We start from the raw sequence: 21,063 nt of genomic DNA, 5'->3' as shown, positions 1-21,063 counted from the left end.
GAGAGCAGAACTGGGTAATAACCGGAGCAGTTTTATTAGCAAAACCAACAGCATCCAGAACAAAATGTGGGTACAAAATAACCCGTTGCGCACCAGTCATAGTACACAAGCACTTACATATGTCACGCCCTGACCTTAGAGATCCTTTTATGTCTCTATTTTGGTTTGGTCAGGGCGTGAGTTGGGGTGGGCATTCTATGTTGTGGGTTCTATATTTTCTATTTCTGTGTGTTTGGCCGGGTGTGGTTCTCAATCAGAGGCAAGCTCTCTATCGTTGTCTCTGATTGAGAATCATACTTAGGTAGCCTTTTCCCACCTGTGTTGTGTGGGTAGTTGTTTTATGTTTTGTGTCTTTCTGCACCAGACAGAACTGTTTCGGTTTTGTTCGTTCTCTTCGTTGTTGTTTTGTTAATCAGTGTTCAGTTCAAATAATAAAGATGAACACGTACCACGTTGCACCTTGGTCCTCCACTCCTTCCAACAGCCGTTACAGAACTACCCATCACCAAAGGATCAAGCAGCGTGGTGAAAGGGACTCCTGGACAGGTGAGCAGCGCTATTTGGACTATGAGACAACCTGGGAGGAGGTAGAAAGGTGGTCGGTCGACCCAGGGAGAGTGCCGGAGCCCGCCTGGGATTCTTTGGAACAGTGCGAGGAGGGATACCGGAGAATGGAGTTGGCAACACGAACACGGCTGGCAAGGAAGCCCGAGAGGCAGCCCCCCCCAAAAATTTTTTTGGGGGGGCACATGGGGAGTGTGGCAGAGTCAGGATGGAGACCTGAGCCCACTCCCCGTGCTTACTGTGGCGAGCATGGGATTGGTCAGGCTATGGGGTGATGCGCACTGTGTCTCGGCCGAGTATTCACAGGCCGGAGTGCTCGGTGCCAGCGTCCCGCATTTGCAGGATGGAAGCTGGCATTCAGCCAGAACGGGTGGGGCCAGCTCTGTGCTCGAGACCGCCAGTGCACCTCCGCGGCCCAGTGTGACCGGTGCCTCGGCCATGGAGGAGGCCACCTGTATGTCTCCCCAGCCTGCTGCCAGAGTCTCCCTCCTGTCTGGGGCTGCCGGAGTCTCCCTCCTGTCCGGAGCTGCCGGAGTCTCCCTCCTGTCCGGAGCTGCCGGAGTCTCCCTCCTGTCCGGAGCTGCCGGAGTCTCCCTCCTGTCCGGAGCTGCCGGAGTCTCCCGCCTGTCCGTAGCTGCCGGAGTCTCCCGCCTGTCCGTAGCTGCCGGAGTCTCCCGCCTGTCCGTAGCTGCCGGAGTCTCCCGCCTGTCCGTAGCTGCCGGAGTCTCCCGCCTGTCCGTAGCTGCCGGAGTCTCCCGCCTGTCCGTAGCTGCCGGAGTCTCCCGCCTGTCCGTAGCTGCCGGAGTCTCCCGCCTGTCCGGAGCTGCCGGAGTCTCCCGCCTGTCCGGAGCTGCCGGAGTCTCCCGCCTGTCCGGAGCTGCCGGAGTTTCCCGTCTGTCCGGAGCTGCCGGAGTTGCCCGCCTGTCCGGAGCTGCCAGAGTCGCCCGCCTGTCCGGAGCTGCCAGAGTCGCCCGCCTGTCCGGAGCTGCCAGAGTCGCCCGCCTGTCCGGAGCTGCCAGAGTCGCCCGCCTGTCCGGAGCTGCCAGAGTCGCCCGCCTGTCCGGAGCTGCCAGAGTAGCCCGCCTGTCCGGAGCTGCCAGAGTCGCCTGCCTGTCCGGAGCTGCCAGAGTCGCCCGCCTGTCCGGAGCTGCCAGAGTCGCCCGCCTGTCCGGAGCTGCCAGAGTCGCCCGCCTGTCCGGAGCTGCCAGAGTCGCCCGCCTGTCCGGAGCTGCCAGAGTCGCCCGCCAGTCCGGAGCTGCCAGAGTCGCCCGCCAGTCCGGAGCTGCCAGAGTCGCCCGCCAGTCCGGAGCTGCCAGAGTCGCCCGCCAGTCCGGAGCTGCCAGAGTCGCCCGCCAGTCCGGAGCTGCCAGAGTCGCCCGCCAGTCCGGAGCTGCCAGAGTCGCCCGCCAGTCCGGAGCTGCCAGAGTCGCCCGCCAGTCCGGAGCTGCCAGAGTCGCCCGCCAGTCCGGAGCTGCCAGAGTCGCCCGCCAGTCTGGAGCTGCCAGAGTCGCCCGCCTTTCCGGGGCCCGCTGCGAGGGTACCCGCTCCAGAGGCGCCACCTAAGTGGGCCAAGCCTAAGGTGGAGCGGGGTCCACGTCGTGCACCAGAGCCACCACCACGGATAGATGCCCACCCAGACCATCCTCCGACAATTAATGAGGGAATGTAAACCAGGTGTGTGGGAAAACAAGACAAAACAAATGGAAAATGAAAGGTGGATTGGCGATGGCTAGAAGACCGTCTACATCGACCGCCGAACACCGCCCGAACAAGGAGAGGAACAGACTTCGGCGGAAGTCGTGACAAATAAACAATTTTATATTTCAATAAGGCTGTTGATAATTTAGAAGATTCACTTTTGGAAGATCTGAGATGACTCCATGCAAAATATTGAGGATGATGTGATAAAGAACTATGGTATACCTGCTAACTGTGGTCTTCTATAGAAGTGACATATATATTTTTTCTTCTGGCATGCGGAAGGGAAATGTAGTGTTGCTTAAAATTGACTATTATCACTGATAATGCATGCAACCAGTATCATGACTTGGCTATTCATTTTCTCCACCAAAGATACCTCTTCAGTCTATGTTCCATAATGGAATGTGCCTAATAAAATCCCTGCGTCTTGAATATGTGATCATATTGACAATAAATCCCATAGGCTTTTTCAAACTATAACTACGCCAACTAAAGTTTATATCGATTGCGATACAAAGCTTATTAATAAGTAACTGATTAAGATATGGGGGAATACATACACAGGGTACATCAGCTCAGCTCTGAAAGTAAGCCAGAGGAGTAATTTATCAAGTCCAAATCTGGGCTCCTTCTCATTTGCAGTAATAAACGGGGGCCCATCAAAAAGATCCAACAAGTCTGAATCACCGAATCACGTCGTCTCTCCTCCACCTCCCAGCTACGGCGTCACATTAAATCAAACAAGCAGAACATTTCCTAAGGCACCCAGTGGTTTTTAATTTCCTGAAGAACCTTAACATATCATTCATTACCAGAACTACACATATTTGGGTTTTTTCAAAGTCCTATAAATCAATAGTGGGGCCTGACTGCAATAATTATAGCAAGTTAACATGTAATTTCCAGGCCGAGAGGGCTGCTAGAGCGCTGCCGGCCTCGGCTAGGTTTTATCATATGCAAGTGAGGCAATTCAAATAGTGTGCTGGGATATTAATACGCGGGAGCAGGTAACGAGGTACGGCCGATGAATTATGCATCAAAAAGTGGTTGATCTGCAATAAAGGAAATAAATTCAGCGTGTAATCTAATTAGTTACGGGAAGTCTATTATGTTGGAGCGGCGGAAAGCAACTGTCCTTGAAAAGGGAATTTATTTACAGTACGGTGTTTTGTTGGCTCTCTGGAATGGAATTGCATTCTGCAGTGGTCCAAAATGTTAACACCTTCCTCTCCCCCATCTCTTTTTTCCCCTCTCACTCTCTCCTCCCTCTCTTTGTCTGTCTTTATTTCAACATGTATTTCAACATTTCTATCCTTCTACCTCTTCCTCATATGTGTCTTACTCTTTAACATATCTCTTTCTCTCCCTCTTTTCCCCTTCCCCCTCCCCTCTCTCCTTCACTCATCCCCCCTTCTCTCGCTCTGCTCCCTGGCCGACATCTGCTTACCTTACCCTATTACATTTTTCCCTCCATTCTGTTTGACTTATTACGGTGATGTGGGGGGGGGGGGGTATTGAGGATTGTTTTTAGGTAAGGGAAGATGTCTCTATAGAGAGAGCATCAAAAGTTCAAGTCCTCTTTCTTCTGTCTCTCCCAGCTCCAGACCAGGCAGGCCTCCCAAGAGGACCCAGAGTGTGACATCATCAGAGAACCCACACATCATGCCTCACTCTGTCCCTGGCCTCATGTCCCCTGGAACCTTCCCATCCTCAGGTATGTATTGTAGTTACACACAAACAAAGACGCATGCATACACGCAAGTGCACACTAACATACACACACACGAGGCACACACAAACACGATCACACACATGCACGCACGCAAAAACACACACATACAGTATTTGCACATAGTCAATGTATACATACACACACATATTTGTGCACCTACATGCATACGCTAACCATACACACACATGCACGGACACACACACACACACACACACACACACACTGAAACAATCCTCCATACCCTCAGCACCCCCAAAGCACGCCATGCTTCCCTCTCCTTGTCCTCTAAACTGCAAGCAGAGCGAAGTGACGCATGCACACACAACCACCAGACAACCATCAGACAACCATCAGACAACCACCAGACAACCAGCAGCTCATTTGAACTAGTTCACAAAAAATATTTTTTTTAACTCATCCCCCGGAAACGGAGAGAGAGAGAAAAGGAAGGAAAGAGACAGAAAGGGAGAATAAATTGGAGTGACGTCCTATTCTCTCAGATTATTTTAGTAGATGCTGCGTTTCGCCTTGAGAGCATTCTAATTAGTGCGATTAAATCCACTCCACTGGTGTATGTACATAGGCATGGTTGATGCTAAAGCAAGCTTTATTGCCACAAGAATCAACAACAACCGTTTGTGACCTAACGTGCCCCCGGGCGAGTCTTAATGCAGCTAATGCTTTTGTTCTATTTGCGGCTGGTTGCATTGTGACGTCTTTGATGTCGCTGGGTGTAAAAAATGCTCTGATTTGCATATTTCGTTTTTCCCCCTCATTTATTTAGATTTTTCCATATTTAAAAATATTTTACTGTCTTTAGGTTTCTCTTAACTCTTAGCTTTGCTGTATTTAGCCATCTTGCAAGAAACAACTAAACTCCATAGAATTTGTTTTGTTTTCTTTGTAATCTTACAATTTGCCTCCAAGATTTTGCTATGCTTGAGTATTTCTGAAAATCTTCCTACCTTACACTCACATTTTCTCATCGAGAAAAAACAGCGTGGGAGTGAGTTATTTTCTTTCCAAGGCAAAAAATAATAATATTCACCTGAGAAATGTTTTAAATTCAATAGCAGACACAGATTGGCCACATTCTTAACAATGGAGGCTCACAGATCAATGCCCAGCTTTGAACTCTGGGAGTGTGGTGAGGTCACATACTATCTGTGTCTTGTTTGGAATGACTCAAAAGGCCATTCGGTACAGCAAAGCAGGACAAAGATGAGAAAGCCATGGTTTTATTTAGTGGAACATAAAGCAACAGAAAAGCCTTTTGATATCCCTCCCCTTTAAGCCCCGATGGAGTCTATGACCTTGACATTTAGTCAGGTTATTCAGGAAAGCAAGATAAAGTAATTTAGTTTTTTTGGTCCCCTCGTAACTTCCTTTCTATGTGTGGCCGCAAAAGCCAAGGTGGCTGAACTTTCTCCCTAACTGGCTTCTGTGGTTTGATTATGGTACAAAGTTAGTAACAAAGTTATGACAAATGATTCTTCAAAATGATGCAAAGTGACCATACATAGTAGTTTGCTTACTAGCAATGGAATAATACTCAGTCCTGTACCCTGTCTCTGCAGAGCAGGTGACTCCATTTAACAAAAATCTGTCCCCCATGATGCATTGCACCAAATCCGGCAAATCACCCAATAACCCAATCTTCTCCGATGGCCACCTGCATGGAAACTTCACTGAGAGAGAGTCACAGATATTGTTCAACCAATGAAGGTTATTTGAAAATGTGGACTTTTTGTTTTGTTTTATAGTGCCAAAGTTGAGATACAGTGCATTATGAAAGTGTGCTTTCCACACAATGACTCAATGACTTATATTTTCAGAAAGCCTATTTATGTGAGAGACATTGTTGACATGTGTATGTTTTGCCCTTGACACCAGTTCAATTCAGGGAAGGGTGTCTTAATTTGCCATGGTTTCAATTTAAGGAAACATCCTTTGCTCGTGTGTGTGCACGTGTGTGTATGTATGCATTTGTTTGCTTTTGTGCAAGTTTATGTGTGTGCTTGGATGTGCTTGTGTGTGTGTGTGTGTGTGTGTGTGTGTGTGTGTGTGTGTGTGTGTGTGTGTGTGTGTGTGTGTGTGTGTGTGTGTGTGTGTGTGTGTGTGTGTGTGTGCATGCATCTATGTGTGTGCATGTGTGCTTGTGTGTGTGTGAGTGCATGAATCTGCGTGTGAGTGCATGAATCTGCGTGTTTGCATGTGTGCGTGTGTGTGTTCATGTGGGTGCGCCCCAGGGATTGGGGTTGCTCTGGAGTCTTTCCAGTTGCTGATGCATTACAGGCAGATTGGCCCACTAAATGGAATGCCGTGGACTGACAGCACACATAGATGACATCTCCTTTACTGTAGAGAGGCTTTCTGAACAGCCTGCATTCAGAGACTCACACTCTGGCCACTACCTAGGCACCCATCTTCACCACTATATCCTAGCTCTGCACACACACACAACTTCCCATTACAGCTTCCAGTTCGCCGCTGGTCACAAGGTTTGTGCGTATCTGTAATTGATACACAATTTGTCATGTTCAATAGCGCTGAGTTCAAGTGCCGCGGGTGCGGTGTACCCGAGGACTCGCAGAACTCCAAAACCCCAGTTTGTCACTGCCACTACCGTCGTCACAGCCAGCCCATGCATAAAAGGAAGCTTCCCCAAATCCATGCTCATTGACATGGACTGTCTCTCCTTTCTGCTACTTAGCTTAACCTCTGCATCTCAGAAACCGTTTTAGTTACTGTTTCAGCGCTGCACGTAAGAGTAGAGAGCGAGAGACCGGGGGGACCATACAGTAGCATTACAGAGAGAGAGAGATAGAGAGAAGGCGCAAGCAAAGAGAGAGAGGGAGGGATAGACCATAAAGAGAGGGAGAGATATAAAGAGAAAGCAACACAACAGATAAAACACAGGTCATTCTTTATCACTGCCTCTTTATCACTGCCTGAAGGGAAAAAGAGACGTAAAAGTCAGTCTTTCTTTTGAGTACCGATGTGGAGTTAATCTAATTTTAATTGAATTACTCCCATCGGTTGGTGTTGAGAAGGGCTGTGGCATCAGGGTGGGTGTTTGTCGTAAGAGAGAAATGTTCTGACATTGGTCGCAGGTATGGGGTAGCTTTGCGTGTTAATTAATGATGAAGATCCTGACAATATGCAGAGGCATGACAGCGTTAAGCCAGTCGAGGCTGCCACTTCCTTTGCATATTAATAGATGCTTCATTATTATTTAATATGACAGCTGCTCCGAGGGCAACCATCAGACCTCGTCTCCATTATTTGCTGTTTTCTGACTCTGACTCTCCTTCTCTGCCATGCTGTTTTCCATTTGTTGAAATTGGGGCGTTGGGAAGGGTGTTTGCTTTCCAACTTGTGTGGTGTGGCTGTGTCCATACCATGCAATACTGGGTTATGTCCATTAGGCACCAAATGAAAGAAAATGGACTGCTTGGACTTTTCCAATGAGAAACACTCATTTTTGTTTCCCGTTGCAAAATGTTTTAAAATGTTTTCTGTTGCGTGCGCTAATGAACATGACCCTGTTGTGTTGGTGTTTGTTTGTGGCCAAGGAGGATTCTGTGTGTGTGTATATGAGATGACCAGACGAAAAAACCTGTCTGTCTGAATCTTTTAGGGTGAATTTGAAAGAATCCATGATGTCGGTATTTTGTTTGCATAGTACTGAATGCAGATTAGGAGGAGGGTGTGGGATGGGCCTTTTGACATTTACACGTCTAGTCGTTTTAATAGACTTGTTGCACTGTTCGGAGATCTTGACGCCTCCTTGTTAGATTGAGTGTAAGGTGGGTGCTGCGTGTTATGAGCTATTGACAATAGATTGGCTGAAATGAAATAATTATATGAACAAAGGTTTCAATTTAAACTTATATTATGTAAAGATGGGGTTCGGAAGGTGGGGGTCAGTCTCACCGAGTCCCTTTATCATAGATAAGTAGATCTGGATGAATCTGTTAGTTTTTTATTGGGTGTTTTTTTTTCTTTTTTTCTGCTAAACGTCCTTTCTTGGCAGAGATACCTTTCAATAATTTCTCTGAACATCACAATGGCTTCTAGATTAGATCAATGTCTCTGATGATTTGAGCACATTTGGTCAATAATTTGTAATCACAATATGCACTAAGTGTACAAAACATTAGGGACACCTTCCTAATATTGAGTTGCACCCCCTTTTGCCCTCAGAACAGACTCAATTTATCGGGTCATGGACTCTACAAGGTGTCGAAAGCGTTCCACAGGGATGCCGGCCCATGTTGACGCCAATGCTTCCCACAGTTATGTCAAGTTTGCTGGATGTCCTTTAAGTGGTGGACCATTCATGATGCACATGGAAATCTGTTGAGTGTGAAAAACCCAGCAGCGTTGCACTTCTTGACCCTCTCAAACCAGTGCACCTGGCACCTACTACCATACCCCATTCAAAGACACTTAAATATTTTGTCTTACCCATTCACTCTCTGAATGGCACACATACACAATCCATGTCTCAATTGTATCAAGGCTTAAAAATCCTTCTTTAACCTGTCTCCTCCCCTTCAACTACACTGACATCAATATGGGATCATAGCTTTCACCTGGTCAGTATATTTCATGTAAAAAGCAGGTGTTCCTAATGTTCTGTAAACTCAGTGTACATCAAACCTACACAGTAGGTGAAGTAAAAATTGCACATGCATACATCACAATGCATCAGTGAATGCCATCTTCTGTACTATAAAAGTCCTTTATGCCGCACCTGATTTGTGGCGGAATTAATCTTAGTAACAACCCCGGAGGTGATTTCAATATTTACTCTGCAGTCTACTCTGCATACATCTCATTTGGAAAACAGTTGACTCTTGGCCATTAGACAGAAATGAAAGCTGACCTTCAGGCTGGGCAGAGGCCACATTCATTACCAAGCCTCGTGTGTGCGTGTGTGTGTGCGTGTGTGTGTGCGTGTGTGTGTGTGTGTGTGTGTGTGTGTGTGTGTGTGTGTGTATATGTGCATTTGTGTATGTGTCGTTCTCATGCATATGGAACAGCAGAGAGGTGCCATTGCAAACGAGCGGGCCTTGGTGACATGATGTATACTGTTCGTCAATATGGTCCCAATGTATTTTAAGATGCAAACGAGGCTTTAAATGATATGCACCTCCCTGTCAGTGGCTCAGTTGGTCTCACCATCTGCATATCAGCTGCTGGAGAGAGGAGTGTGTGCTTGTGTGTGTGCATTGGGGATTAGATTAGAGTTTATTAGTCACATGCACAGGGCACAGTGAAATTCTTAAGCGCCAACAGTGCCGATCAAAAAGGGCAGGAAAAAACAATAATAATAATAAACATATTGACAATTGTAACTATGAGGGATGCACCGATACAAAATGTTTGCCCGATACCAATATCCGATATTTTCCTTGCCAAAAAAAAACCTGATGCCGACACCCGATATAAAAAACTTTAGCAGCCTTTTAAGCATTCTAGTACAGTTAAATAGTTTAAACACACACACACAAACACACACACACCAACAAGTTACTTTGTTGGCATTTACATATGTCCCCATTACCATTAAAACATGATCATAACCTATTAAATTCACTTACTTGCTGTGCTGTTTCATCGTTCATTTGTTCAGTCTCAACCAGAATTGCATCATACTGGTCAAGCACTGAAGTTTCAGCTCTGTCTGTCCGTGGCCTCTCTTCTTTGGTGCGCACTGTCACTGTGTCTGTTTCTATCTTGTCCAGCTGTGTCCAACATTTTACATAAACCCTATTTCTTGTCTGCATCAAAGTAGGGGTTCTTGTACCTAGCATCGAGCATGGTGGCGACACAGTAAAAGAGAGAATGCCACCGGATCACTTGTTCACAGCCTCTTGTAGAGTACCTTTGCAAGTTTTAACCCCACGATCTGTGTCGGCAGTTTTGTTCAGCAGGAGTTTCAATGTCATGACAGAGGGTATCACTTCTGCTGCAGACACAGTTGATGAGCTTATTTCTCCAGTCAGTTGTTCGAATGGAGCTAGGAGTGTGTTCATGTTTCTAAGTTTCAAACATGTTCTCAAATGCCATGAAATGGCAGCAGCGGTATGAGAACGAGCACATTCTTGAGCATGCAATATGGCTTTCCTCAGTACGAAATAGACCCCTCGTAGACCCACTGTGCTGTCTGACTCAGCATGCTCATGGGGCTGACATTGCTGATCCAAATGTCAGTCATGAAGCTAATAGTAGTGACGCCCATAGCAAGTAGCTTGGTGTTAAGCAAGTAGCTTGGCTTGGATTTTGCCTTTGAGTTGTCTCGATAAAATGTTCTTACTCTTTCAAAGGACTGCTGGACTCGAACTTGTTTAGTTGTTGAAAGTGTACACTTAGTATTTTTCTGCTTTTGTTCTGTGTAGCACTGTATTTTTCGTGGCGTTATTATGTCGTCTACCTACAGTATGTTATATAGGTATGCACGGCAGCTTTGACATCGGTTTTGCACATCGGAGTTAAACTAGAAAATTAGGCATTTTTAGCTAATATCAGCTGATTCCTAAATGCTTACCGATATCTTGTGCTCCCTAGGGGGGTTGAAGCGATTGGCCAGTCATACAGTTTTTGCCATGATGCTCCTATACTCGTCTGAGTGATGGAAGCGTCGAGAACAGGCCGTGGCTCGGGTGGCTGAGGACCTGGATGATCTTCTTGGCCTTCCTGCGACACCTGGTGTTGTAGGTGTCCTGAAGGGTAAACAGTGTGCATCCAATGGTGCGTTCGGCTGATTGTACCACCCTCTGTAGAGCCTTGCGGTCTGTGGCGGTAGAGTTGCAGTATCAGGCAGTGATGCAGCCCAACGGTATGCTCTCAATGGTGCTCCTGTAGAACGTGGTGAGGGCCCTCGGGGACCTATCTGAACGGGGGTATGCCCAGCCTGGTTCCTCCTGAAGTCCATAATCAGCTCCTTTGTTTTGCTGATGTTGAGGGAGAGGTTTTTTACCTGCCACCATGCCGTCCGAGTGCCTACCTCCTCTCTGTAGACCGTTTTGTCGTCAGCGAGCTTGAAGTTGGAACTTTGTGAGGACACGCAGTTGTGGGTTTACAGGGAGTACAGGAGGGGACTGAGGATGCACCCTTGTGGGGACCCCGTGTTGAGGATCAGTGTGGAGGTGGTAATGTTACCTACCTTCACCACCTGGGGACGGCCCATCAGAAAGTCCAAGACCCAGTTGCATAGGAAGGAATTCAATTATTTGTGGTGAGCCTATGGGCACTATGGTATTGAAGGCCGAGCTAGTCAATGAATAGTATCCTCACATATGCATTCCTTTTGTCCAAGTTGGTGAGGGCGGTGTGCAGTGCAATGGCTATTGTGTCTTCTGTGGATCTGTTGGGACGGGGCAGTAGGCGAATTGGAGAGGGTCTAGTGTGTTTCCAACTGTTTCCTTTATACAACTGTTTGCTTGCACCCTTTTCCTCCCATGGTCCTAGACTAATCTTCAAGGAAATGTTTTTCAGTGATACAGTATATGCGTCATTTGGTGCATAAAACTGTACTCAGGTCATGCTGTCAACTGTAGCCAAGTTGGAATGAACTTCTCATGTATTGTATTTTGATTGGGAGAAAACTGGGTATTTTGGACAATTATGCTCTTATGTATTTGTGTCAACCTGGCCTTTGACTGTACTTACCGTAGGTGACTTTCGTTGAAGAGCCTGTTCTTTCTGTAGAACACTTGCAAAAATCTTCATTCTCTTATTCAAGTGTTTCTCTTAAAAACAGATGGCATTGATCAGAAAGCCCTGGTTTAATTATATGATTAATAAACATTTTCACTAATTGCATTTCACGCACCTGAAAACCACTCCTGCAGATGACGCAATCTCGATTGCACTCCACACTGCCCTTGTTCAGAGTCATTCAGCAGTAAAATGAAAATTACATTGAAGCTTAAGTTCTTTAAGAATTTGCCTGTTTTGCCCCACGACTGTCCTTGCAAGCCAATGAAAGCCAGAGGAAGACTGTTATGAGCGACTGTGTAGCCCATAAAGAATTTGAATAGCAATGTCGGTCATTATTCAGTTTCTGTGACAGTGGGGTTAAATCTGGTGAATACATTAGATGCTATCATTGAAATTGCCAGAGGCTCAAAACGTCTGTACGTTTTTCTTTATTAGTTGTCCTTTACACACACACACACACACACACACACACACACACACACGCACGCACACACACACACACACACACACACACACACACACACACTTGCACATCCCACCATGCATACACATACCATTAATTACAAACAGAAATAATGGCATCATGTCATTACATATGTGTTATCCTGGCTCCATGTGTTCAATACAGTGTTTGCGGGGGTGGCGACACACCCACTCCGATTCGCATACCGTCCAAACAGATCTGCAGATGATGCAATCTCGATTGCACTCTACACTGCCCTCACCCACCTGGACAAAAGGAAGACCTATGTAAGAATGCTGCTATTTGACTACAGCTCAGCATTCAACACTATAATCCTCTCCAAACTCATCACCAAGCTCAGGACCCTGGGACTGAACATCTCCCTCTGCAACTGGATACTGGACTTCCTGACGGGCTGCCCCCCAGGCGGTGAGGTTAGGCAACATCACCTCTGTCACACTGACCATCAACACGGGGGCCCCTCAGGGGTGTGTGCTTAGTCCCTTTCTATACTCCCTGTTCACCCACGACTGCATGGCCACACATGACTCCAAAACCATCAAGTTTGCTGACGACACAGCGGTGGTAGACCTGATCACCGACGATGAGACAGAGATAGGGAGGTCAGAGAGCTGGCACCGTGGTGCCAGGACAACAACTTGTCCCTCTGTGTCAGCAAGACAAAGGAGCTGATAGTGGACTACAGGAAACGGAAGGGTGAGCATGCACCCATACACATCAATGGGGCTGTAGTGGAGCAAGTCGAGAGATTCAAGTTCCTCGGTGTCCCCATCACTAAGGAATTAACATGGTCCACACACACTGTTGTGAAGTGGGCATGAGACGGCGGCGAGTACGGCCCAATACATCACTGGAGCCGAGCTCCCTACCATCCAGGACCTCCATATCAGACGGTGTCAGAGGAAGGTCCCAAAAAATTATCAAAGACTTCAGCCACAAAAGCCATAGACTTCTCTCTGCTGCTCCACAGCAAGCGGTACCAGTGCACCAAGTCTGGAACCAACAGGAACAGCTTCGACCCCCTGCTCTGCTGCTCCACAGCAAACCCCCAAGCCATAAGATTGCTAATCAAATGGCTACCCGGACTACCTGCGTTGACCCTTTTCATAACTAAGTCTTACATTACTTGTTAGATACTACTGCAATGTTGGAGCTAGAAACACAAGCATTTCACGACACCAACTTTAACATCTGCAAATATGTGTGTGTGACCAACACATAAAATCAAATATGATTTGTCTGCACATAGGCATTTCACTCATTTCACTCACCAAAAGTGACAACAAGCTCAAGTTTTTATAGTGCAAAATTAAGGAGTGACACCAGGATCAAGAAATTGCTGGTGACAACATTAATACAGTGCCACTTTGATTATGCCTCTTCATGAAGAAAATGGAGCAGGTGGTACAGAACAACATACTCAGATACAGTGCCTTCAGAAACTATTCACACCCCTTGACTTTCTCCACATTTTGCGTGTAACATTTTTTTGTCAACGATCTACAAAATAATCTGTCGAAGTGGAAAAAAAATAAAACACTAATATTTTGATTAGATAAGTATTAAACCCCCTGAGACAATACATGTTCAAATCAGCTTTGGCAGCAATTCCAGCTGTGAGTCTTTTTGGGTGAGTCTAAGTGTGTTTTAGGTTATTGTCCTGATGAAAGGTGAATTCATCTCCCAGTGTCTGGTGGAAAGCAGACTGAACCAGGTGTCCTCTAGGATTTTGCCTGTTCTTAGCTCCATTCTATGTATTTTTTATTCTGAAAACTCCCCAGTCCTTAACAATTACAAGCATACCCCTAACATGATGCAGCTGTGACGTGGTGAGGTTGGACCCAGGTGCAGAGAACAGACCAGACGAGGAAACAGTGGTTAAGGATAAACGTAATACTTTACTAAGAAACGGTAGCCACAGAATCACAGTACACTTGAAAAAACAACACACACTAAGACTCACTCACTCACTCAGTAACCAATTCAAGCCCCCCCCCCCCCCCCCCGAACAGAACATTGTGTATTCAGGACAAAAAGTTAATTGCTTTGCCACATTCTTTGCAGTATTACTTTAGCGCCGTTTGCAAACAGGATGCATGTTTTGGGATATTTTTAGTCTGTACAGGCTTCCTTCTCTTCACTCTGTCAATTAAGTTAGTATTTTGGAGTAACTACAATGTTGTTGATCCTGTAGTTTGGTGGAAATTATACAACCATTATGTAGAAATGATGTTAAATATAATAATAAGCTCATCTGACACCATTATCATGTGAATGCCATAGCCCCATAATCGTATCCAGTGGCTATAGCCAAAGTAGGGAGCCTTGCGAAACCACTCGGAATTCTATAAGTTGAACGTGTCTAGGTTTACCGTTATGCAATTAATAAGAGGCTAAGGGACAAGGAGCTAATATCTTGCAATCAATGTCCTAGCATTAAATGATTGAGTTCACCTTAGCTCAGAGTTGCACAGTTAGAAGCTAAACACATGCTATGTGTATAGTGTTCAAATAGACCTACTAAATTATAAACGTATAGTCAATCAAATAATTTCTCTGTAAAACAAGGAATACATACTCAATTCAACGAATCAAGGAAGAGTTAACACTCAAACTATTGTACATGAAACACATGACACATTACAGACTACTCAGAGTAAATGACTAAATGATTGACTGGTAAATGATCACCAATAGGCTAAGACTTAATGTGGATACACATGTTTTCAGTTCAGAATATTCGCAAAGAGAAAAAATTAAGAGAAGCGCTTAATAACAACTTATCTAAATATGAACAAATTCACTGTCCTTTTAACTAAATTCAATCAGAAACTCACGCCCAACCTGAATTAGCATTTACAGTATTTGCACTTTGCTAGTAAAAACAATAGACAGGGAAACACACCCAGATTGTAATCTAATCAACTCAATTTAAATGATTCACCCCTGTGTCACTCCTCTTTAATCTATCCACCATCCAACAAACAAAATAACAGAGCTTCCCTGTAACAAAAAATCCATAGCATTTAGGGGTACAATAAAACATATTAACATTCATAGCTTATTATGAATTCTAAAACATGAAAAAGTTTAATCTGTCTTCACATGAAGTTGTCCATGCTCTGGGTGGCAGGTAGCCTAGTGGTTAGAGCGTTGGGCCAGTAACCGAAAGGTTGCTGTATTGAATCCCTGAGCTAAAAATAAAGGTAAAAATCTGTTGTTGTGCCTCTGAGCCAGGTAGTTAACCCACTGTTCCCCGGGCGCCGAAGTCATAGATGTTGGTTAAAGGCAGCCTCCTGCACCTCTCTGATTCGAAGGGGTTGGGTTAAATGCGGAAGACACATTTCAGTTGAAGGCATACAGTTGTACAACTGACTAGATATCTCCCCTTTCCCTCTGAGGGTTCTGTGGGAACATACCTCCTTGTAGAAAACCACAGATAAAGGTGTGTTTAATCCCACCCAAACAATGTCATAAATCATGATTGAGTCATCACGCTGGGCCTCAGTGACCTCATTGACTACCAGTTGCGAGTATCACCTTCTCTCATTTTTCCACTACAATCCATCCTCCGTTTTCTCCTATTACAGCCATTCAACTTTAACTGTTTTAAAGTCACTATTGACCTCATGGTGAAATCTCTGAGCAGTCTACTTCCTCTCCTGCAACTGAGTTAGGAAGGACGCCTGTATCTTTGTAGTGACTGGGTGAATTGATACACCATCCAAAGTGTGATTAATAACTTCACCATGGTCAAAGGGATATTTAGTGTCTGCCTTTTTTTTACCCATCTATCAATAGGTGCCCTTCTTTGTGAGGCATTGGAAAACCTCCCTTGTCTTTATGGTTGAATCTGTGTTTGAAATTCATAGCTTGACTGAGGGACCTTACAGATAATTGTATGTGTGGGGTACAGAGATGAGGTCGTCATTCAAAATGATGTTTAACACTGTTATTGCAAACAGTCCACGCAACTTTCTACTCCTGAACTTGTTTAGGCTAAATATTTATTAGGGGTTAAATATTTATTGACTCAAGACATTTCAGCTTTTCATTTTAAATTAATTTGTAAAAATGTCAGAAAAACATAATTCCACTTTGACGTTATGGGGTGTTATTTGTGACATATGATGACATAAAATGACTTAAAATCGCAATTGAATACATTTTAGCTAGTGAGTTCAGGGCAGCTGAATTGTGCACAGCAGAGGGTGGCGTACAATGGCACACAATTGGCCCAGCATCGCCCGGGTTTGGCATTGTAAATAAGAATTTGTTCTTAACTGACTTGTCTAGTTAAATAAAGGTTAAAAAACCTGGAATGTTTCCAGTAGAACAAGTAGCACAGCTGAAACTTAACAGTTGCACAACATCATACAACGTACTGTTCCTGGGTACTTGAACACAAATCTTTACAGGTTGAGAGCTTCAAGTTACTTCGTGTTCACAAAAACCAACAAACGAACATGGTCCAAGCACACCAAGACAGTCGTGAAGAGGGCATGACGAAACATAGTCCCCCTCAGGAGACTGAAAAGATTTGGCATGGGTCCTCAGATCATCAAAGTTTCTACAGCTGCACCATCAAGAGCATGGTCTATGACTGGTTGCATCACTGCATGGTATGGCAACTGCTCAGCATCTGACCGTAAGGCGCTACAGAGGGTAGTGCGTATGGCCCAGCACATCACTGGGGCCAAGCTTTCTGCCATCCGGGACCTCTATACCAGGCGGTGTCAGAGGAAGGCCCTAAAAATTGTCAAAGACTCCAGCCACCCTAGTCATAGACTGTTCTCTCTGCTACCACATGGCAAGTGGTACCGGAGCGCCAAGTCTAGATCCAAGAGGCTTCTAAACAGCTCCCCCAAGCCATAAGACTCCTGAACATCTAATCAAATGGCTACCCAGACTATTTGCATTGCCTCCCCCCTTTTACACCGCTGCTACTCTCTGTTGTTATCGTCTATGCAAATTCACTTTAATAACTCTACCTACATGTACATACTACCTCAACTACCTCGACTAACCGGTGACTAACCGGTGAGCCCGTGTTGAGCACAGCCTCTCTATACCTCTGGCTACACACCAACTCATCAGCTGTACTTTTCTTCCTGGACAATCCTCCACCCTGGACCTCCTAACTGTGTTACTGTGTCACTATGGACTCATAACAGGTTAGGGTTCAGTTTGTATATATGAATTGTTCCGTATGTTTTAAGCCCTTACAACTATGTAACTGTATGCTTATACATGCCTTATCCAGTCTTTATATGCAAGTAATTCATACATGGGTACTAGCCAAACTGAATATCCTGTTTATTTAGCCTCTTGGCATAGTTTTGGGCACAGTACATTTTCTAGGCCATGAAGAGTAGTCCTTCCATTGTTTGAAAGTGTAACCCAAGATGGCTACCGGGTGGTCATCACACCCGGTCACTTCCTCATACAGTCCTAGCCTCTACCAAGATGGCTGTCTGTTTACTTATTAGCATTGTTAGCCCATAGCATTCTACCTCAAGCCGCTAACTTCTGATACCCTGTATAGTTTGTTATAACGGCCTATAGCCTGAGGCATACTAGCCTGTACCTAGCCTAGTGTGCTAGCCTACAGTTATTGCCTATGCTTACTATTTTATGCTATTTCCTAATGCTTTGGCCTTTTAGCACAAACTGTTCTTACTGTATAGCTTACTGTGTTAAGCTACTACAAGGTACTGCTAATGTGGATATTGTATAATATTCTAGCTCACTGCTAATGTACATAGTGTGTTTATGTATATATTGTGTCCTATGTCATGCTCACTTGTCCAGTGCTATTAGCCGCTACATGCTAATCCCTAGTCATTACATTGTGTACATTACAGCTATTATTCTTACATAGCAGTGCTATTACTCATAGCATATGTTACATGCTACATTGTTATTAGCCTGCCACCAAAACCAATGCCACGACGGACATCCCTTCACACTACCAGGTCAGTGCTGGAACTAATCCTGCCTCCACGTCTCCTGCCGTCAGTCCTTCCAACGAGCCGCACCCAGTTCCGTCTAATGTGCTTTAGTCAGCCAACCCAATGACATAAGTGCAGCCAGACCAGCAAGTGCCCGAGCCTGCTCCACAATGGCTGCCCAGGCCCAAGTCGTCCCAACAGCCAGCCAAGCACCATCCTGCACTCCAGCCGGTGCCACTACAAGCATCACCTGAACCAGACAAGCCTTTGCCAGTATTGCATTCTGCCCTGTGACCAACAGAGCTCCAGCGAGCCGAGATGTCACCAGACACTGGGCGAAAAGTGTCAACATCAGGGGATATCTTTATTTATATACAGTACCTGTCAAAAAGGTGGACACACCTACTCATTCCAGGGTTGTTCTTTAGTTTTACTATTTTCTACGTTGTAGTGGTCCTGATGTGCACTGCCGTCCTGGAGGACCAGTCCGGCCCTATTCTGGACCCACTAGCCAACTCAGCTCCAGTCCTGGGTCCAACACAGGCCCAACACCATCGGCTGAAGAGCTGGGCCCAGAGCTGGGTCCACGGCCCTCATCAGCCCATAAGGACAGACTGATGCCGTCGCCCAACCTAGCTCCAGCCACGGGTCCGGTGCCTGTCCCTATCCTCGGGCCATCAGCTGACCATATCTGGGCCTGCCTCTGCCTCCGGACCTCTATGCCTATCCAGCCCCTGTAGGAGAGCCTCCACCTGAGAATCACTCTCTCCCCTTTCCAACCAGGGATGCCTGGCAAAATTCCGTGTGACGGCCTCCTCCAACAACCTGGACACCTACAGCGGCACAGGCACAGACCGCTCTGACTCCTGCTGCACAGACTTAAATCAAAGACACTATGGACAGAATTAAATCAAAGGCACCTCTTCCCCCACTGCCCACTCCACACATGCCACTGAAGGGGTGGTGACATAATGAGGCAGGATTTCCACAGTCTTGGTGCCTTACAAACGGCATTGGACTTTACGGGGCAACTACTGTTAAGGTTTTCTTCCGTCGAAGGAGAGGAGGACCAAAATGCAGCGTGGTTAATTCGATACATCTTTAATGAAGATGATACAAGAACAATACAAACAATAAAAGTAACATTAAAACCTAAACAGCCGTATCTGGTGCAAACAAACACTGAGACAGGAACAATCACCCACGAAACACTCAAAGAATATGGCTGCCTAAATATGGTTCCCAATCAGAGACAACGATAAACACCTGCCTCTGATTGAGAACCACTTCAGGCAACCATAGACTTTGCTAGACAACCCCACTATACCACAATCCCAATACCTACAAAACCCCAAGACAAAACACACCACATAATTAACCCATGTCACACCCTGGCCTGACCAAAATAATAAAGAAAACACAAAATACTAAGACCGGGGCGTGTCAACTACAGAGGACACACATCCACGAGTGTGAGAATTTGAGGTGAAAATATACCTTATACATTTTGTGGCAGCTGTATAAAATCCTGTCTAAATCCCTCTCTCTGGCCCTGGTACGAGACAAGCTTTACGACTCTCCAGCCCCAGCAGAGGCTACCATCCACTGGTCATTCACACTTCTGGCCCTGGTCACTATTGCTAGGGGTTGTTGCCAGGGGTCTTTCCGGAACACTCCCAGTGACCTCCGATTGGGACACTTGACCACCCATCACCACCTTTGGCCCTGCCCATCTGCATCTCCTCAGGGCATCTGTCCAGTAGACATGTGGATAAGATCTTGCTCAGTATCCAGCAAGCAGTGGTAAAGTGAGGAGATCTCTCATAAACCTCTGACCTGCACTTCACACAGCTGGACCACTCACCAATGGACCCTTCTCTCCTCCAGTAAATATAATTTCTTGGTCAAGGTGTACTGTCTGATATGCTGTTATGTGTACTTTTAAAGATGCAGTCTGGGAACTTAAGCACATCAAATTCATAACATGCTGTACGAATGGAATTCGTAGCATTTCATATAAATTGCAAATTATATACAGTTGAAGTTGTAAGTTTACATACACCTTAGCCAAATACATTTAAACTCAGTTATTCGCAATTCCTGACATTTAATCCTTGTAAAAATTCCCTGTTTTAAGTCAGTTAGGATCACCACTTTATTTTAAGAATGTGAAATGTAAGAATAATAGTAGAGAGAAGGATTTTTTAAGCTTTTATTTCTTTCATCACATTCCCAGTGGGTCAGAAGTTTACATACACTCAATTAGTATTTGGTAGCATTGCCTTTAAATTGTTTAACTTGGGTCAAACGTTTCACGTAGCCTTCCACAAGCTTCCCACAATAAGTTGGGTGAATTTTTGCCCATTCGTCCTGACAGAGCTGCTGTAACTGAGTCAGGTCTGTGGACCTCCTTGCTCGCACATGCTTTTTCAGTTCTGCCCACACGTTATCTTTGGGATTGAGGTCAGGGCTTTGTGATGGCTGATCCAATACCTTGACTTTGTTGTCCTTAAGCCATTTTGCCACAACTTTGGAAGTATGCTTGGGGTCATTGTCCATTTGGAAGACCCATTTGAGACCAAGCTTTAACTGATGTCTTGGGATGTTGCTTCAATATATACAGTGGGGCAAAAAAGTATTTAGTCAGCCACCAATTGTGCAAGTTCTCCCACTTAAAAAAGATGAGAAAAAGAAAAGTTATATTTTGGTTTCATCTGACCATATGACATTCTCCCAATCTTCTTCTGGATCATCCAAATGCTCTCTAGCAAACTTCCGATGGGCCTGGACATGGCTTAAGCAGGGGGACACGTGTGTGTTACTGATGGTAGGCTTTGTTACTTTGGTCCCAGCTCTCTGCAGGTCATTCACTAGGTCCCCCCGTGTGGTTCTGGGATTTT

The 21,063-nt window shown here is 45.5% G+C and overlaps 1 protein-coding gene across 4 annotated transcripts in view; it reads left to right on the top strand.

The window, feature by feature from the left end:
• LOC109865261 (dachshund homolog 1-like) overlaps nt 1-21,063 on the top strand; it is a 259,894-nt gene that overhangs the window by 146,407 nt on the left and 92,424 nt on the right. For all 4 annotated transcript variants that reach the window (XM_020453381.2, XM_020453386.2, XM_020453374.2 and 1 more), the window contains exon 2: nt 3,864-3,979. In XM_020453381.2, the coding sequence (XP_020308970.1) occupies nt 3,864-3,979 (116 nt within the window). The remainder of the gene's footprint in view (nt 1-3,863; nt 3,980-21,063) is intronic.

The sequence above is a fragment of the Oncorhynchus kisutch genome, linkage group LG2 (genome assembly GCF_002021735.2).
Source record: "Oncorhynchus kisutch isolate 150728-3 linkage group LG2, Okis_V2, whole genome shotgun sequence".
Taxonomy (NCBI): domain Eukaryota; kingdom Metazoa; phylum Chordata; class Actinopteri; order Salmoniformes; family Salmonidae; genus Oncorhynchus; species Oncorhynchus kisutch.
Note: the sequence above shows the minus strand (reverse complement) of the source record. Positions and strands in the feature narration are given on the sequence as shown.